This window comes from Mesoplodon densirostris, chromosome 20 (genome assembly GCF_025265405.1).
Source record: "Mesoplodon densirostris isolate mMesDen1 chromosome 20, mMesDen1 primary haplotype, whole genome shotgun sequence".
In the NCBI taxonomy this organism is placed as follows: domain Eukaryota; kingdom Metazoa; phylum Chordata; class Mammalia; order Artiodactyla; family Ziphiidae; genus Mesoplodon; species Mesoplodon densirostris.
In genome coordinates this window covers 4,733,832-4,750,928 of record NC_082680.1, presented here as the reverse complement: position 1 = coordinate 4,750,928, position 17,097 = coordinate 4,733,832, and the positions used below count along the sequence as shown (strand labels likewise).

General features: G+C 38.5%; 1 protein-coding gene across 10 annotated transcripts in view; it reads left to right on the top strand.

The window, feature by feature from the left end:
* Window positions 1–17,097, top strand: part of NEIL3 (nei like DNA glycosylase 3) — a 476,723-nt gene that overhangs the window by 443,587 nt on the left and 16,039 nt on the right. For all 10 annotated transcript variants that reach the window (XM_060086009.1, XM_060086013.1, XM_060086012.1 and 7 more), the window contains 4 exons: window positions 2,940–3,074; window positions 3,617–3,830; window positions 6,632–6,706; window positions 8,279–8,445. In XM_060086009.1, the coding sequence (XP_059941992.1) occupies window positions 2,940–3,074; window positions 3,617–3,830; window positions 6,632–6,706; window positions 8,279–8,445 (591 nt within the window). The remainder of the gene's footprint in view (window positions 1–2,939; window positions 3,075–3,616; window positions 3,831–6,631; window positions 6,707–8,278; window positions 8,446–17,097) is intronic.

The following is a 17,097-nucleotide window of genomic DNA, read 5'->3' as shown; positions in this document are numbered from 1 at the left end:
TTCACCTGGCTGCCTGCAATGTCCTGTCTCTGATGGGCTCAAGAAAATTTAGGATTTTATAAATACTGTGATTTTTCTCTCCTTGTTAGGGTAGGATCCATACTCACTTTTAGCTTCTATATCCTAAGTAGAAGCAGAACTCCCTTTTACCTTTTCAACATAGTTAAGACGATATCTTTCTTTTTATAACCTCTTTCTTTGAATTCCCAGCATAAGTTTTACAATCTTTATATTCAGCTATTTTACACGCTAGTATCCATATGACACTTTTGACCACTTGATAATTTTCATAAGCAACTGCCTCTTCTGCCTGTGTAGTTGTCATTTATCTGAACCTGTGACAGTACTCTTGTTGATGCTATTTGTGTTTGGTTAAGGATGTTCAGATTATTCTGCTAGTGATAACCAGGAAGAATGTGGCTGGTGGTTAAAATAGTATTGGGTCTTATTTATTGATTTGTTTTAGGCAGTTATTTCGAACTAGAGGAATTTTCTTACTATCACTTCAATTTTTAGTTTGAACATAATTTTTATATTAGAATTTTGGTTGCAAGCGACAGAAGCCCAACTTAAACAAGCTTAGTAATTATTTATTATAAGAAAATGGGTGTCTTTTGATACCGGAAGATAATGCAGTCAGGCTTCAGGTAGAACTGGAAGCAAAGACTAAATGCCATGAGGACTCTCTGCATTTCTTGATTCTGTTCCCCGCTGAAATCTACATCTGTGTCTCTGCAGACAGGCCTCTCTCGGCTTTTCTGGTGCCCATGTCAGGACACATTACCCTAGACAGCTCCCATGATAGATCTCCCAATCCTAACGAGAAACTGATCTCTCTGTGTCCCAGATAAATTCTTCAGGAAAACGCCGATGAATCCAGCTTGATCCAGGTTTCCATTCCTGAATCAGCTGTGTGAAAGGCATGGGGTCAGAGGAAAGGACAGAGAGCACTCCCGGTTGGGCCTAAAGCCCACGGTGGGCAGGCAGTCATGTTATGCAGAGTGAATGGTCTCAGGTAACCAGTTGGATTGGGAGTGGATGGAGCTTGAGAGGATCAAGAGATAGAAATAAGGATCTAATAAAATTTTCCTAAACTGGCTTGATAACAGTGAGGAATCTCGGAAAGGAAATCTGACTCTGGAATGCAAATGTTAATAGGGGCATATGTCCGAGTTTATAAAACATCAGTATGAAAATTGTTATAACAGTACAGGTATTTACTGTGCCTTGAAAATTTTCATGGTACTGATATGTTTTTCTTAGTTTAAGATAAAGGGTACTTAATAATAAACAAAATTTATTGGTTTATTGGGGCTCAGTTATCATAACATTTTTCTATTTCATAAAAATTCATTAAAATAAAATTTATTATAAAAATAGTTACTTTTGGGCCTCCCTGGTGGCGCAGTGGTTAAGAGTCCGCCTGCCGATGCAGGGGATACGGGTTCGTGCCCCGGTCTGGGAGGATCCCATATGCCGCGGAGCGGCTGAGCCCGTGAGCCATGGCCGCTGGGCCTGCGCGTCCGGAGCCTGTGCTCCGCAACGGGAGAGGCCACAACAGTGAGAGGCCCGCATACCGCAAAAAGAAAAAAAAAAAAAAAAGTTACTTTTATGCACATTTCCCCCTGAATAGATTTATAAGACCAAAAAAAGGCATACTTATTTGATTTGGGGTTCTTACTGGGGCTACTCCTGCATTTGAATTGGGTCTTAACCTTTGAGATTTTATATGTAGATGCAGTTTCATTATAGAAAGTGATTTAGAATCCACTTTAGGAGCCATGCAGCTGAAAAGATTTTAGGTATGATGGCTTCTGGGCATGACAGTTGTATACCTTTCACTGGCATTGAACCTCCATAAGCTAAATTATGGAGTACTTACAGGCACACATTTTTCCTGTCAAGAACTATGGGGCATGTAAAATGCATTTATGATTGATAGTAGGGCACACAGAGTTTAAAACCCACATCTTTAAAGTTAGACTGGTTAACCTTGTACAATATTATAACATGGTGCTTTGGAATTAGAAGCACAGAGCAGTAACATTTGCTGCCAAAAGAGCCATATTTATTAACTCAACAAACTACAAGGAGAAGGGTTTGAAAGGCAGAAAACAATATTTCATCTTGAGAGTCATTTCTGATCTTCATCATCAGAAGTCTTGTAAAACCACTTTCTTTTTTCTTTTTTTTTAACTGGACATGCTAATCAATCCTATAAAAACTGAAAGTCTATGAATTTTTCATCACTGCATTGTGGCTTTCAAGTTAACTGTAAATATTTATAAATCCCCTCTTCCCAATACATACAAAGGTAGAAGGAAACTAAAAGAATGGAAGACAATAGCATTTGACTTGTTCTCTTTTCTTTTAATGTGAAAGATTTTGCAAAAATTTGTTTCACTGTGTTATCCCAAAGCAGGGGGGGTAGAAAAGAGTAAGTGTCTTGAATTGTAGATCTCATTTTGGAATAGGTAGACATTTCCAATCTACTGTGGCTAGAAATAAGGAATGTGAATGTTGGTGGCTTTGTAGAATTCATAAAAACACCAACTATAGGCGATTTAAATTTAGCCTTATCTCACCCCAAGCCTTTGAATCAGAGAAAAAGCTGAGAGACAGTAGACTGTTGCGTGAATAAAAGATACCTCATCTGACAAGAAAAGAGAACAGGGGTGTGTTTTCTTGGGCTTACTGTCAGGGCCTTATTATTTCTCTAGGAACTTATTTTCTTTGTGAGTTGAAAGAATGATTGCCATATCTAGTTTTATAAGGATACAAAGCCATTAACAAAAATATGATATTAACTATCATTTTGTGCCCTTGAAGTGTCTATTGTGACTAACATTTCTTTGCTTATATTCCAAAAAGTGAAGGAACAAAAATTTCATGCATGATATACTTACTGCCGCTCAAAGATGGGTTTGCTTTTGTTCTAGGATTCATTTTGGAATGAAAGGCTCCCTCGTGATTAATCCAGTTAAGTCTAAAAATAAAAATGGACTTTCCCCTGTGTTTGAAGTACAGCTCTCCAAAGATCTGATTTGTTTCTTTGACTCATCAGTAGAAATCAGGTAAAAGATTGAATTAAAAATTGCTTCAGCTGCAAAACTGCCAGGTTGGCTCTGCAGTTGGGTTTGGGATGTCACATGTGAAAATAAATAAACAAAAAATTTTAAAGTAGTTTATAACTGATAAAACATCATTTTAAAAGATTCTTCAAATAACATGTTTTGTTAGGGTCGTCATTGTTTGGCTATGTAACTCTTACAAGCTGGTTAACATAAAGTGTTTATGTTTATATCAAAGGTCATTTTATTTTATTTTATTTATTATTATTTTTTTTTGCTGTACGCGGGCCTCTCACTGCTGTGGCCTCTCCCGTTGCGGAGCACAGGCTCCGGACACACAGGCTCCGCGGCCATGGCTCGCGGGCCCAGCCGCTCCGCGGCATGTGGGATCTTCCGGGATCGGGGCACGAACCCGTGTCCCCTGCATCGGCAGGCGGACTCTCAACCACTGCGCCACCAGGGAAGCCCTCAAAGGTCATTTTAAATGACACTTTGTGAATTGTAACCAGGCACATGATTAATGTGTTTTCTATTCCTTTCTATAGAAACTCAGCAGAAAGCCAACAGAGAATAAGAATGATGGAAGAATTAGACGTATGTTCACCTAACTTTAGTTTCTCAAGAGCAGAAAGTGAAGTGAAAAAGCAGAGAGGACGGATGCTGTGTGACGTGTTAATGGATCAGAAAGTGTTGCCCGGGGTGGGAAACATCATCAAAAATGAAGCTCTCTTTGACAGTGGTCTTCATCCTGCTGTTAAAGTAGGTTTTAAGTAGTTTTTAAATGATTTCTATATTTTTAAATACTGTGAAGGGACCAACGTGGAACATTTAAATCGGCATGGCAGTAACACATTCTCCCCAGACAGACTTCTGGGGTCTTTGCTCACGTCAGCTTCTCCGTGAAGCCAACTCTGGCCTCTCTTTTTAAAATTGCTGTGTGCATCCCTGCCACCCACTTCTTCCTCCCAGGCTTCCGTAACTTGCTTTCTTTTTATTTTTCTCCATACCACTGATCACCTTCAAATATAACCTGATACTTACTTGTTATATATATTGTTTAGGATCTGACTTCTGCTAGAACACAGTCCCTTAGGAGGAAGGTGTCTGTTTGGTTCATTGATGTATCGAAGTATCTAGAATACAGTGTCTGGCATTTGGAAGGCATTAAAGAAATATTTGTTGAACGTATGAAAGAGCTAAGCTCACAACTTTCTTTTACTTTCTGGCATATTAAATTCACACTCTACACACACTCATATATTCCTATTTGTACCTATTCATGACATTAGAAAATGCTGGTTTGGTGGAATGGTAAGAATGGAAGTCACGTAGCAGAGAATAAGGAATAAGTGATTAGTGAGGAAACGGAAACAAAACTTAGAGTGGTTGTTAAAATAGCTTAGCTTGGAGCGAAGGGAAAATATTAGACTGCTGGATGGAGAAGTTGGGACAAGAACTGGATTTTTAGGGTTTTTTTTTTTTTCTTGTTCTTCAACTAGAGTGACATGAACTTATTTATATGTTGGGAAAAAAAAAAAAAAAACTGGCCGAGAGGGAGAGGTTAAAATTGTAAAAAAAAAAAAAAAAACGGAACGGTGATTAATAGGGCCAAGTTGTAAGAAGGTCAGAGCGGTTAGAACTCAAACCCAGGTGGAAGGATACATATATTTTAGTTTCCAGGGAAGAAAGCTACATTAGGGCTTTTATCCAGACCCAAATAGTCTCTATTAACTAAACCATCTTTTACATGATTCCCAAGGTACCTATTTATTTTGTGCAATTGCTTCCCAGAGAGTTTTTATAAAATTCAGATCAGTAGGAAATAAGTTTTCAAAGAAACCAGTTAATAATTGTTGTAGACTTGGTTCTGTTTTTTGACACTTGGAACAAGCTTGACAAATTTCTATAATATGGGAATGATGAAACAGAATTCTAACACTAATGAGCTTATGAGCTTTTTAAAATCATCTAGAACTCTATGGAAAATGTTTTTGAAAAAAGTACCCAGAGTGTTGTTGACCAGAACATTGTTGTTATCTTTGATAAACTGACAATTTACTTTTTATCAGTACATCCAGCCGGCCGTTCATCTAGTAAAGATCGTTTGGCCATAATGTGTGAGGGGGTTAAAAATTAATATTTCTGAAGCTTAGCTATTAGCCCCCTAAAAGCACACGCACAATGATTGAAAAAGTGTAACTAGCCGTTTAAGATGTGACTGAACGTAGTACATAAGATGTGGTAAGAAATAAATGAATTTGAGAAGTACATATGTTTTAAACCTTAAATAAATGAAAAAAGAATACTTTTAGAAGGATTATGTTGATTAGATGGTTTTAGATTTTATAGGCACTGATAAATTTGTTTCTGTTGTATAAAGATATACATATGTATTCATATACACACAACAAAGGTGGGTCTTTAGAATTTCTTCTGGAATGACTATTGAAACTACATGTGCCCAACGATCATGAATTCTGCAAAGGGTGACCCTGAGGTTTATGCTAGGCTGTGTCACAAAAAAATTCTTCAGCAAGGTCTGTTTCTGAGTTCTTCCATGTGTTAACATGTACTTTAATATTAAAGCATGTCTATAAATTCGTATCTTTTTAAAGCTTGACAGTGACCTTGGTGACCATCTACTCCTGTACCTGTTTGTCCCTTCTTTCTGGTCTTTTTTTTTTTTTTTTTTTCCTTTTTCTCCTGCAAGACTTTTCAAGGTGGATGATAGGCAATGCTGGGACTTTGAAGATGTCCAGTACAGAATAGATATTCAATAAATATTTGAATTTAGAATTGAAGTTTATAAGAATGGTATTTTTCTTTTTTTGAATTTTTCTAAAATTGAGGTATAGTTAATTGGCAATGTTGTGTTAGTTTCAACTGTACAGCAGAGTGATTCAGTTATATACATATATGTATTTTTCCAAATCTTTTCCATTATAGGTTATTAAAAAATACTGAGGGGACTTCCCTGGCGGTCCAGTGGTTAAGACTTTGCCTTCCAACGCAGGGGGTGTGGGTTTGATCCCTGGTCAGAGAGCTAAGATCCCACATGCCTCGCGGCCAAAAAACCAAAACATCAAACAGAAGCAATATTGTAAAAAATTCAATGAAGACTATAAAAATGGTCCACATCAAAAAAATATAAATCTTAAAAAAAATAAAGATACTGAGTATAGTTCCCCATGCTATACAGTTAGGTCCTTGTTGTTTATCTATTTTCTATGTAGTCGTGTGTATCCATTAATCCCAAAGTCCTAATTTATCTCCCACCCCACCCCCAGCTAGCCCCTTTGGTAACCATAAGTTTGTTTTCTATGTCTGTGGGTCTATTTCTGTTTTGTAAATAAGTTTGAGAATGGATGGTATTTTTTATCTGTAGTACCATCACTTAAAAATATACACTGTTAACACTGAGTAGATATATGAGTTTTAGAAGAGATGCATATATTTCGAATCTATTTCAAGTACTCTTAGGTAGAACTGGCAAGTGGTATTGTTTTTCTACAATAATGAACAAATTATGAAACTCTCCTGAGTTGTTTTTCTATTTTAAGGTTTGTCAGTTAACAGATGAACAGACACATCACCTTGTGAAAATGATACGTTATTTCAGCCTTCTTTTTTACAGGGTAAGAGCAAAAATTTTTCAACTATGTAAAATGTCAGTTATTTCCCTTTGATTGCACCAGAAATGTCAAGGCTGTATGTAGCCATCTAGTGGTAAGAGCATAGAGGTGCAATAGGGGAGAGTGACACGTTATGGGCATAATTAACACCTTGAAATTTTAGGTCACAGGTCGGTCCAAACTTGTCTAACTCTAATTATATTAAATTATCTTTACACTAAGTTGGGGGACAGCTACGTTAGCATTTTACTTACTTAGACTCTTGTTCTAATTTTGGATATATAAAAGTAATATATAGGTAGCCTAGAGAGAGATTCAGTACTTTGGGATAAATATAGACTTCAGTTCAATCAGATTTTGCCACTTACCATCAGTGTGGTTAATATTATTTAGGTAACTTAATTTAGATTTAGTTTCTTTATCTGTAAAATGGGATAATAATACTTCTCTATCTACCACAGAGACTGTTTTGAGAATAAGTCCTCACTAAACTGTAAATTTTTAAAGTTGTATATATACATATATATGCATATATAGAGTTAAGTAAACACATTTTGTCTTTAAACGAAGTATCATAACTATGTCCTTTTTTCTCTACGGTCCATTTCCTGTATTCAAAATGTTTGTTTTTACTACTGTTAGAAAGTCAGGTATTGTAGGCTTCTTCATTAATTGGCCTAAAGTGTTAATGAGCCTCTTGCTTTACATACCTGTCCTGAGTATCGATGGCTATTTTAGTATTACATATGCTCACTTATTCTAGGGAAAGATGATTACAGATACCTATCCATTTTCTGCTCAGATTAAGATGAGCATTTCAGTACTTTGTTTAAATTAATATGAGTTGTTCCTGTAATTTTCAGCTTGTAATATGATCCACCATATTTCTGGGCTTTTAAATTTTCACACTGCTGATGTAAATCCCTAACATTCTCTTTGTAGGAGCTTTAACTGTATATGAGTAGACTAAAACTGTGACAGAGAGTATCAGTGTCTTTTGAAATAGAACTTATGCCAAAACAGAACCTGTTCACTGCTAAGATGGCATTTAAATTTTTCTTTTTCAGTGAATCTGTAAGATTAAAAACAAAAAACTGTCCCTTTTGAGGTCAACAAAGAAGATGATCTTGTTAAGTGTTTCTCCCTAGGGATAAATTTTTTGACTGTTGAAACAAAGTGAGCAGCTTCAGTGTTCTAAAAATAATCAGATTTAAAGCTATCTAGTCTTTTTCTTATAACCACATAATTATGTTTAATTATAAAAACCTTAAAAGCATGAAAGACATTGTAAATTATAGAACTTTTATATCCCATTTAGATAGGAGGGTAAAGCCATGCAAAGAGCAATTTTGAATACTAATAAGTTATAAAATAATGACTTAATTATTTCACACAAATCTTATTTGACAAATGTTGCTGAATCTTGTCAATACCTTTTTCTCGAAAGAAAAGGTTATGAGGACATATGTATAAACATATGTACATTTTTAACAAATTATTTTTAGAAATGACTTTGAAGGATATATCTTTCAATACTATTTTGTAGATAACATTGTAATGTTTGTTTGTTTTTAGTGCCACAAAGCAGGATCTGCTGTCTCTAACCACTATAAGGTTTACAGGCGTCCTAATTGTGGTCAGTGCTGCTGCAAAATAACTGTGTGTCGCTTAGGGGAGAATAAGAGAATGACATATTTCTGTCCTCACTGTCAGAAGGAAAATCCTCAACATGTTGACGTATGGTGAGAAATCTAATTTAAAGTTTACTGTTTGCCCTAATTCTCTAACAAAAACGCTATTAATAAGAGAACATAGTTGAATAGCTATCAGGCTGTTAAGAACAGAACATAACTCACAAGTTTTTGAACCCTTGGAAGGAAATAGTAAATAATATCATCCAAAAACCAGAATGAGCTGAAGATGACTTATGAGCCTCTTCTGAATTCAGTAGAAAATCTCTAACTTTGATGTTAATATCCAGGCTTTGACTTTCATCTCCTTTGTAGAGTGATTACCAGGAGGTGTAGTTTTGTCAATAATTGGAAAAATGCAAGTATTTTCCAAAGTTCTTGCTTTTGAAATAATATTATAAAACATTAGCAAGCTCTCTTTACAAAATTGCAGTCTTCTTGGTGAAACAACCAACTACTTACTAAGCACATGTGTGCTGATTCAGCCAGTGGCTAAGTAAGTCTGTTCCCATTCTTCATTCCAGAGCTGGGGAAGTAACCACAGGATGGGCTCAGGGACCCACTGGACCCACCGTGGGATGAACTTGAACTAAAATCCCATTGATCACCTGACCTCCACAAGCCCCTACTCTGACTGTCAGAGCACAGTGGTGCTTTTGGTCTCCTGGAATTAGTGTCATTTCAGAACCAGTGTCCAGTAGTCCTCAAAGCTTTGACAGTTTCCTTTTCCTCAGTGTACTTACCCCAGTAAGGAGCCATAGGTCCCTTTGGGAAAGGCTGGCTGAAATATTAACAATATAAAGGAGCTGAACTATATGTGATTACAAGCCAAAATAACCAGTACAGACATGAAGCACATAAAGTGCTATAAAAGTTTGGGGAGATGTTAGAAGTTTATAGGTATACAAAAGGTTGGGAAAATCTCATAGAAAAAGTGTAATTTGAAGTTTATTTTAAAGAGATAGGGGGACGGGGTCAAGATGGCCTACTACAAGGATGCGGAATTTCCGTCTCCTCACAACTAGGGCACCTACCAGGCACTGGTGGGAGACCACAGACACCTAAGGGGATGGGAGGAACCCCCAGCAACTGGTTGTTTCAATTATACTTTTATTTCTCTTAATGTATTTTTTATCATTCTAATTTTATTTTGTTTTTTATTCTTTGATATTGTACTGCTCCTTTTTTTCTTTCTTCCTTTTTTTTTTTTTTTTTTTTTTTAACCACACCACAAAGCTTGAGTGATGTTGGGTCTCAGACCAGAGGTCGGAACCAAGCTGCTGTGGTGGAAGCTCTGAGTCCAAACCACTGGACTAACAGAGAACCTCAGACCCCAGGGAATATTAATCGGAGTAAGGCCTCCCGGAGGTCCTCATCTCAGCACCAAGACCTGGATATATCCAACTGCCTGCAAACTCCAATGCTGGACATCTCAGGCCAAACAACCAGTAAGACAGGAATACAGCACCACCTATCAAAAAGAGGAAACAAACCAAAAAAAAAGACGAAACCACGGAAAAATATGTTACAGATGAAGGAGCAAGGTAAAAACCTACAAGACCAAATAAATGAAGATGAAATAGGCAACCTATCTGAAAAAGAGTTCAGAGTAATGTTAGTAAAGTTGATCCAAAATATGAGAAACAGTTTGGAGAAAGTACAAGAAATAGTTAACAAGGGTCTAGGAGAACTAAGAGTGAACAGTGATAAACAACACACTTACTGAAATTAAAAATAATCTAGAAGGAACCAATAGCAGAATAACTGAGGTAGAAGAACAGATAAGTGAGCTGGAAGATAAAACGGTGGAAATAACTGCCAGGAAGCAGAAAAGAAAAAACAATGAAAATAATTGAGGACAGTCTCAAGAGACCTCTGGGACAACATTAAATGAACCAACATTCGAATTATAGCGATCCCAGAAGAAGAGAAAAAAAGGGGGTTGAGAAAATATTTGAAGAGATTATAGTTGAAAACTTCCCTAACATGGGAAAGGAAATAGTCAATCAAGTCCAGGAAACAGAGTACCATACAGGACAAACCCAAAGAGAAACACACCAAGACACATATTAATGCCTATCAAAAATTAAATACGAAGAAAAAGTATTGAAAGCAACAAGGGAAAAGCAGCAAATAACATACAAACTATCAGAGCTAATCAATGAATTTGGTAGAGTAGCAGGACACAAAATTAATGCAAAGAAATCTCTTGCATTCCTATACACTAATGATGAAAAATCTGAAAGAGAAATTAAGGAAACACTCCCATATACCACTGCAATGAAAAGAATAAAATACCTAGGAATAAACCTACCTAAGGAGACAAAAGACCTGTATGCAGAAATCTATAAGACACTGATGAAAGAAATTAAAGATGATACAGATAGATGGAGAGAATACCATGTTCTTGGATTGTAAGAATCAGCATTGTGAAAATGATTATACTACCCAAAGCAATCTACTGATTCAATGCAACCCCTGTCAAACTACCAATGGCATTTTTCACAGAACTAGAACAAAAATTCACAATTTGCATGGAAACACAAAAGACCCCGAATAGCCAAAGCAATATTGAGAAAGAAAAATGGAGCTGGAGGAATCAGGCTCCCTGAGTTCAGACTATACTACAAAGCTACAGTAATCAAGACAGTATGGTAGTGGCACAAAAACAGAAAGATAGATCAATGGAACAAGATAGAAAGCTCAGAGATAAACCCATGCACATGAGATAAACCTTATGTTTGATAAAGGAGGCAAGAATATACAATGGAGAAAAGACAGCCTCTTCAATAAGTGGTGCTGGGAAAACTGGACAGCTACATGTAAAAGAATGAAATTAGAACACTCCCTAACACCATACCCCAAAATAAACTCAAAATGGATTAAAGACCTAAATGTAAGGCCAGACACTATAAAACTCTTAGAGGAAAACATAAGTATAACAGTTTATGACATCACAGCAAGATCCTTTTTGACCCACCTCCTAGAGAAATGGAAATAAAAACAAAAATAAACAAATGGGACCTAATGAAACTTAAAAGCTTTTGCACATCAAAGGAAATCATAAACAAGATGAAAAGACAACCCTCAGAATGAGAGAAAATATGTGCAAACAAAGCAGCAGACAAAGGATTAATCTCCAAAATGTACAAGCAGCTCATGCAGCTCCATATCAAAAAAACAAACAACCCAATCCAATAATGGGCGGAAGACCTAAATAGACATTTCTCCAAAGAAGGCATACAGATTGCCAACAAATACATGAAAAGATGCTCAGCATCTCTAATCATTAGAGAGATGAAAATCAAAACTGCAATGAGGTATCACCTCACACCAGTCAGAATGGCAATCATCAAAACATCTACAAGCCATAAATGCTGGAGAGGGTGTGGAGGAAAGGAAACCCTCTTGCACTGTTGGTGGGAATGTAAATTGATACAGCCACTATGGAGAACAGTATGGAGGTTCCTTAACTAAAAGTAGAACTACCATATGACCCAGCAATCCCACTACCGGGCATATACCCTGAGAAAATCATAATCAAAAAGAGTCATGTACCACAAAGTTCATTGCAGCTCTATTTACGATAGCCAGGACATGGAAGTAACCTAAGTGTCCATCAACAGATGAATGGACAAAGAAGATGTGACACATGTATACAATGGAATATTACTTGGCCATAAAAAGAAACAAAATTGAGTTATTTGTAGTGAGGTGGATGGACCTAGTGTCTGTCATACAGGGTGAAATAAGTCAGAAAGAGAAAAACAAATACTGTATGCTAACAGATATATGGAATCTAAAAAAAAAAAGCATGCTTCTGATGAACCTAGGGTCAGGACAGGAATAAAGATGTAGACGTAGAGAATGGACTTGAGGACATGGGGACGGGGAAGGGTAAGCTGGGACTAAGTGAGAGAGTAACATTGACATATACAGTACCAAATGTAAAATGGATGGCTAGTGGGAAGCAGCCGCATAGCACAGGGAGATCAGCTCGGTGCTTTGTGACCACCTAGAGGGGTGGCATAGGGAGGGTGGGAGGGAGATGCAAGAGGGAGGGGATATGGGGATATATGTATGCGTATAGCTGATTCACTTTGTTATACAGCAGAAACTAACACAAGTTTGTAAAGCAATTATTCTCCAATAAAGATGTTAAAAAAAAAGAATTTTGGCTAAATAAATGAGCAAACAGACATTATTTACTCGGAGCATTGCCACAAACCTTGAATTGATGATAACAGTGGCGGAGCCAAATGAAGTCTCCCCAAGTTTGTTAAATAGCAAAAGTTAGTTTTACAGGTAGGATGGGATCAGCTAGTAGGAATCAGTAGTAGTTCTGGAGGTGGCTAATGTCATACCTGAATCAGTAGATTAAGGACTTTTTAATTGATTATAGCATAATTAGGATGGGAAATGAAGAAACAGATGTGAAACTTGTGTAGTGTAATGGGCGAGAGATGGTTTCCAGTCCTGAGGTCAAGACACTGGAAATGGAGAGAAAAATAGGTACTTTAAAAAAATGTTAATGCCAGCAAGTATTGTGAGAGGTTTGCTATGGAGGATAAAGCAAAAAGTTCCAGGCCCCAAAACAGAAATTTTCACTTTATATATGTGGGAAAGACGGGTAGAATGGAAGAGGTAAATTAAGTTTTGGATATATGGACTAGATAGTCTACATAGGGTGGAAAGGGGGTGGGAGATGATGGCTTGAGTGTTACTACCCGTGTTCTTAGTTGAAGTATTAAAGCAAGATCAGGTCACTGAAAAAGTATATAGAAAAGAGCAAAGGAGGAGGGAGGCACCATCTTGTCTGTGGAGAGCTCAGGGCCCTGGGATGGAGATAATGTGGTCCAGATCCCCATTATGTCTTCATAAATATATTTGCAGCTATCTTTTTTTTTTTCTCCTTGTTCCTATGTTTCATTTTGTTCATCACCTTTTGTTATTGATTACTTTTCTCTAAACCACACCATATCCCCTTTTTCTCAGCTTCCTCATCCCATTTTACTCTCATACAGATCCGAAATATGTTTAAATAATATGCTATATTACACAGATTTATGGGTTTCTTATTTTTAATGTTATAGGTGTATATTTGATCAAAAGTGTATAACACTGGATCTGGAAGATAGAATACATTCAGTATATATTTGTCTACTGAATAAGTGATTAATGTTCCATATGTATTTGTTTTCTTTGAATTGATAGCTTTCCAATTTTTAAAAAATTCTTCCAGGGCTTCCCTGGTGGCGCAGTGGTTGAGAGTCTGCCTGCCGATGCAGGGGACACGGGTTTGTGCCCCAGGTCCAGGAAGATCCCACATGCCGCGGAGCGGCTGGGCCCGTGAGCCATGGCCACTGAGCCTGCGCGTCCGGAGCCTGTGCTCCGCAATGGGAGAGGCCACAGCAGTGAGAGGCCTGCGTACCGCAAAAAAAAAAAAAAAAAAAAATTCTTCCAGATTATCAAGTAAACATGTTATTTATCGTATAAATAAGATCATTGTCAATTCCAAAGGTTTTTTGAAACTAGGATTCAAAGCCTCAAGGGTTCCCTGAAAGAGACTTGGGAGTTACTACGAGTTAGGGAGGCCGTGCTATACTGGAAATGTCCTGAGCCCTGCATTCCCTCCTCCCTCCTGACCTAGTTTTCTCTCTATTGGCATCCAGCTCAAGACTCATTGCAAAATAAGTGTATACAAAATAAAACATTTGAAAACCAGTAATATTTGCCCCACTCTTAGAGATTTCTGTAGTTAGGAATATTCAATTTATTTTCTGGATGAGCATTTGAGCACTTTTTATATTGACTAAATTTTTTCACTTTAAAGTCATTTCAAATTAAATTGAAACATGAGAAGCCCAGTAGTAATGATCTAAATTCCTGTGTTCCTTCAGTCACTAAAAGTTTACTTCACCCCTTCCCGAAGTCCTCCCCAGATTTTCCAGTTTTCATTGATCACACCACACTTTCAATACCTATACTCTTTGTTTTTTACTAGAGTCTTTATAATTTCTGTTTCACTTTTTCGTTTCTGTACTATTTACTTTCTTAGGGTCTGCTATATGCCAGGTCCTGGGAAAACAAAGAGAAAATAGAATACAGTCACTCGAAGTGCTCAGGGTCTAATGTGGGGAGTAAATAGATCATTAGAACCCTGTGATGCGAATGCTGCAAAAGGGCACATTTGTGCTAACGGCAATGGAGCTATAGTATGGATGAGGAAACCTTGAAATCCACCTGGGAAGAACAAAGAAATCTCTCTGAGGAGGTGAAGTTTGAGCTTAGCGTGGGAAGAAATAGGAACTCATCAAAGACAAGAGGCAGAGAAGGGATTTCCTGGAAGAGAAAACAGCCCCTGACAAGGTGCACGGGGAAGCGCCCTGTGCATTCAGTGAGCTGCAGGAGAGGAGGATGTTTTGTTCCTATGCGGAGACGTGTTTACGTCTCTAGAAACCATCTAGTTTGGAAATGTGTTGAGAGTTGGTTGCTAGTTAATGAGAATTTAGTGTTGTTTGCAAACCAGTTCTTAAGGCCGACCTGACCTGGCAGAGATTTTTCAGGGGGATGGAGCAATTATAGGGCATTTGGGAGACGTGAAGAAAAACTGGTGGGTTAATCTTGACAGCATAGCCCTGTTTGGGGAAGAGAGTTTGACTACATAGTTGTCATGTTTAAAAACATAATTTACAAAGGACTCAAGTTTTGACTACAATGAAAGATACCCAATGCAGATTATCTTAAAATGGGAATTTATGGGTCATAGAGCCAAAATAAATGCCGGGGTAATTTCATAGCATCAGTGGAAAAACTATAAAAACCCACATTTCAGGGACTGGAACTCCCGAAGGTGACCTTGCCTGGGCTGTCCACAGATGGAACAAGTGGAAAGAATACAGGCAGGTGTAAGCTGCTTCCTGCTTCACCCTCTCATTTCAAGTCTCATGGTAGCAGATTCCCTCTGGTTTCAGCAGGAGAAACACATTCTGGGGGGCTTCCAGGAAGTACTGTGGCTCCCTGACTAAGGGATCAGAGTAGACTGTAGCAATTGACTCAGCTGATGTAGAACTTGGACAGGTTGCTGGGCTTTACCCCCAGAGTGTGCGATTCACAGGTCTGGGGGGCGGCCTGGACTCTAGGACTACCGAGTTCCCACGTGGTGCAGGCGCTGTGAGCCCAAGGACCTTTCTCTGAGAACCACCAGCCTTTGGATCTCTCTCCCTCAGCTGTCTCTGCCTTGCACCTCTACCAGGCTGTCCGTGGGTCAGTGGTGGGTGGTGCATGTGTTGAGTGGACTTGCAGCCCAGGTCATAACGTCCCCTAAATGAGGAATGGAACAGCATCGCTTGTCCTGGAAGTTTAATAAGACAGTGCACCCGCTCCCTGTACCAGGCCGGCACACCATCCCTGGGCACTGAGCAGGTATGAGCTGGTGCCGGCAGCACGTGGGCCTTGCCCAGAGAGAGCCCCAGGACTAACACCAACGACAGTGTCGTCAACGTCCGTGCAGCTGGAGTGACTGCCCCCACTCTGCACACTGCCACTCCGATCCACGGAGGACAGCACAGCAAGCCGTGGAGGCTTCGTGAGTTTCTATTAGATTGGCCTCTGCAGCAGAGCCTGCAGGGTTTGCTGGTGGACCAGGTATGAGGGCAAGAAGGGTTAAGGACGGCTCACAGGTTTCTGGCCTGATCAACTGAGTGATGGTGATGCCATTTCCTGAGATGTGACAAACTAGCTAGAGTTGCGGATGGGGGCAGGGGGTCCTGACTTATTTGTACTAGCTTCCCATGGCTGCCATAACAAATTACCACTAACCTGATAGCTTAAAGCAACAGAAATTTATTCTCTCACTGTTCTGGATGCCAGAAGCTCAGCGTCAGTCTCATCGGGCCGAAGTCAAGGTGTGGGCCGGTCTGTGCTCCCCTGGAGGCTCTAGGGGAGAACCCATTCCTTGCCTTTTCAAGGTTCCAGTGGCTGCCAGTGTTGTTCATTTGTGGCGACACAACTCCTCACGTCTCTGCCTGTGTGGTCACATTACCTTCTCCCCTTCTGTGTGTATCATATCTCCCTCTTCCTCTCTCTCATAAGGATACTTGTGTTTGCATTAAGAGATCACCCTGATAACCCAGAATCATCTCCCCAAGTCAAGATCCTTAATTACATCTGCAAAGATCCTCTTTATAAAGTAACATTTGCAGGTTCCTGCTTTTGTGACCTGCTGTCTTTAGGAGGCCATCATTCAGCCCACTACAGACAGGTTAAGGTTGAAATTCCTGTTAAATGTCCAACTGGAGATTGGAAAGAATTTATTAGTAGGCGATTAAGAAATGGAGCAGTAAGGAGAGAATGCTTCCAAAGCTTCTTTATGTAACAATAAAGTCCCCTCATGGTTAATGAAATTTATAGGATAGAAGATGAAAATGGTTAAAAGTTGGAGCACATTGAAAACCTGAAGGTTATTTAAATGGTGTTTACTTAGTTATGAGTAAATGTAGGATGCTGCCTCTCAGAGTAAGCTAGTAGAGGGCAGGGATTAGGTCAAGTAAATTTTATAGAAGGTCTCGTGTTCCATAGGAATAAGAAACATTTTTAAAAATTTATTTTATTGAAGTTGATTTACAGGGATAAGAAATATTGAATGGCATTAAAAGTCAAGGTAAGTCAAGATAAAAAAAACATAATGAGATGTGTCTTACT